The sequence below is a fragment of the Helobdella robusta genome (assembly GCF_000326865.2).
Source record: "Helobdella robusta unplaced genomic scaffold HELROscaffold_55, whole genome shotgun sequence".
NCBI lineage: Eukaryota > Metazoa > Annelida > Clitellata > Rhynchobdellida > Glossiphoniidae > Helobdella > Helobdella robusta.
Genome location: NW_008705295.1, coordinates 683,099 through 685,994, shown reverse-complemented (window position 1 = coordinate 685,994; position 2,896 = coordinate 683,099). Strand labels below are relative to the sequence as shown.

At 33.1% G+C, this 2,896-nt stretch overlaps 1 protein-coding gene across 1 annotated transcript in view; it reads right to left on the bottom strand.

The window, feature by feature from the left end:
• Window positions 1-2,651, bottom strand: part of HELRODRAFT_179602 (hypothetical protein) — a gene marked incomplete at both ends in the record, with an annotated part of 4,587 nt that extends 1,936 nt beyond the window's left edge. The window contains 2 exons of the mRNA XM_009028417.1: window positions 22-319; window positions 2,578-2,651. Coding sequence (XP_009026665.1) covers window positions 22-319; window positions 2,578-2,651 — 372 coding nt within the window. The remainder of the gene's footprint in view (window positions 1-21; window positions 320-2,577) is intronic.
• Between the last annotated feature and the right edge of the window lie 245 nt (window positions 2,652-2,896).

The following is a 2,896-nucleotide window of genomic DNA, read 5'->3' as shown; positions in this document are numbered from 1 at the left end:
TCTAAAAATGAATGTTGCAACGTGGTAGATGAACAAGTTTTTGATGTTGAGTATTTTCATCTCGAGATAATATTCACTTGTGTGACAATGAGGATGAAGATTTTTAAATATTCTGATGAATCGGTTTTGGCATTTTGTTAACTGTTTTAGATGAATGTCAGGACTGTTTCCCCAAATTACGTTGCAGTAGATGATGTGAGGAAAGATTAATGAATAATACAGGTCAATTAGAGTAGGTTTATTTAATTTATTTTTAATTTTGCTTATAACTCCTAGGGTTTTGCATATTCTTTTAGACATAGACAATAAAAATGCATTCCTAAAGTAATAAAAAATTTATAAATAATAGCGAAAAAATACAAAAAAAGAACAAATCAGTGACAAACACAGAGGCAGAAATATTATGAAAAATACTAAACGAATCAAAATACAAAAAAACAAAAAATAAAAAAAACTAACAAAACAAACGAGGAAACCTAACACAGAGACACAAAACCACACAAACGGACTCTGCTCAAACTATGTCGGTAGCTGGGGTTATAAAAAAGAATCTAAAAGTGAACTTAAACTGCTGACGGATGTAAAATGTGCGAGGGAGGAAATAATGATGCTAAACATATCACCCCATATAAACTCGTTTATGTCTCTCTCTCTCTTTCTCTCTCTCTCTCTTTTTCTCTCTCTCTTTCTTTCTGTCTCTCTCTTTCTTTTTCTTTTATCTTTTTTTGTAAAGGTATGTTTGTTTGTGTCTATGTGTGTTTATGTACGTGTGAGGACTTGAGTCTTTTTTACACTGTTGCATCATAATTTATTCAAGCTCTCATTTATTCATTCATTCATTCAATTAGTTAAACGTTCATTTTTACAAACATTTATTAATTGTTTGGTTTCTATTCATTCATCAGTTAATACATTCATCCATCGTCATTCATTCATTCATTCGTTCATTCATTCATAGACAATTTAATGGAATAGGATAGAAAGGCAGTTAAGGCGGTTTGCACGGCGTAAACATTAGCCGCACACAAACAAACAAACAAACACACGCACACGCACACACACACTCATAAACAAAAGTTTACACACAGGCACCACACACACACAGGCACCACACACACATACATATATATATATATATAATATATATATATATATATATATATATATTATATATATATATATACGACCTGGCTAATAAAATTTTAGATTGATATAGCGCAATTTAATGGCGGTCAGGACTTATGCGAATAAAAGACCAACAAAGAAACGTAAATGTTTATTTGTTTATGGGGGCTGTTTATAATCTGTCGGTATTTGTTTTCTATGGTACGGCCGTATGTTTATGTTCTTGTGCATGCGTGTGTGCGTGTGCGCGTGCGTGTGTGCGCGTGCGTGTGTGTGTGCTTTTTTTTCTTTATGTTGTCGTTTTTGTTTGATATTGTGGTTTCTTATAGACATGTAAATCATTGTCTGGTTGTTGGTTCATGATGATGATGATGATGATGATGATGATGATGATGATGATGATGATGATGATGATGAGGATGAAGAAGAGAGCTGATAAATTGATTAAGACGTTGATTCTTTGAACTAACTAATCAACAGCAGCACATCAGCCAAGCAATCTTCATGAGGAAATTAATCAACTATTTGGTTAATCAACTTCTCCACCATCATTCTCATCGTCGTCATCATCCCAATCATCGTCGTCATCACCATCATCACCATCATTATCACTATCATCACCATCATCACCATCATCACCATCGTATGACGAACATTTCCCGCACGTCACATAATGTTATTTGTTTTCTGGTTGTTTATAAATTTTTTCGTCCCAGGCAATGTATGTAATGAAATTTGCATACACTCAGCCACACGCCAGCCACCACCATAACCACAATCAGATATATTTAGGTAATATTATTAGCAGTATTAATACTAGTTGTAGTAGCAACAGCAGACGCCAGCAAATGTAGTAGTAGTAGTAGTAGTTGTAGTAGTAGTAGTAGTAGTAGTAGTAGTAATGTAGTAGTAGTAGTAGTAGTAGTATAAGTAGTAAAAAGATACTAAAGATACGGTATAAAAACAAACAACATGTGATGCATTATTAGCATTGTTAGTGTCGCGTATATGTGTGTATGTTTGTGTATGTGTGTGTGTATGTGTATGCATGTGTGTGTGTGTGTATGTATGTTTGTTTGCATGCATCAATGTATGTGTGTGTGTATATGTATGTATGTGCGTATGTACGTATGTATGTATGTATGATGTTTGGTGCAATGAACTTCACAATTAGCACCTTTACATGAAGTTCGCTCGTTGGCGATGTTGTTGGCTGTTTTTTAAGTTTTCTTTCTCAAAATTTTTGAGTGATTTTGACTTTTTGTATGTTTGTAAAAAAAACACGTGAACTAAAAATTTTTTCTAATAAAAATTTTTTAAACGTAAAACGAGAATAAAATAATATCCAAAGCAGCATGGAAATCAACGCTAAATAACTTAAAATAATAACCATTAAAAAGTTTTATGATAACATCAACAACATTAGAAACAATGACGACACATGCAACATACCACAACAACAGCAGAAGCAGCAGCAACAAAAACAACAACCACAACAGCAGCAACAACAACAACGACAAAAACATTTAGGACGACAAAAAGACGCCATATTACTCTGTAGTCATGGTGACGTCATAATTAAACAAAACAAAATAGTTTTTTTCTCCCAGTCGATTGCACAGAGGCAGCAGTTCTTCTACTTCGTTTATTTGAATTCTGAACGGAGAAATTTTCAATATTCAAATTGAATTTTTGAGAATTTTGATTGTAAGTTTGGCGAAAACGCAAAAAAAACTCAGCAAAAATATTTTTCGAATGCTTCATAGAAACT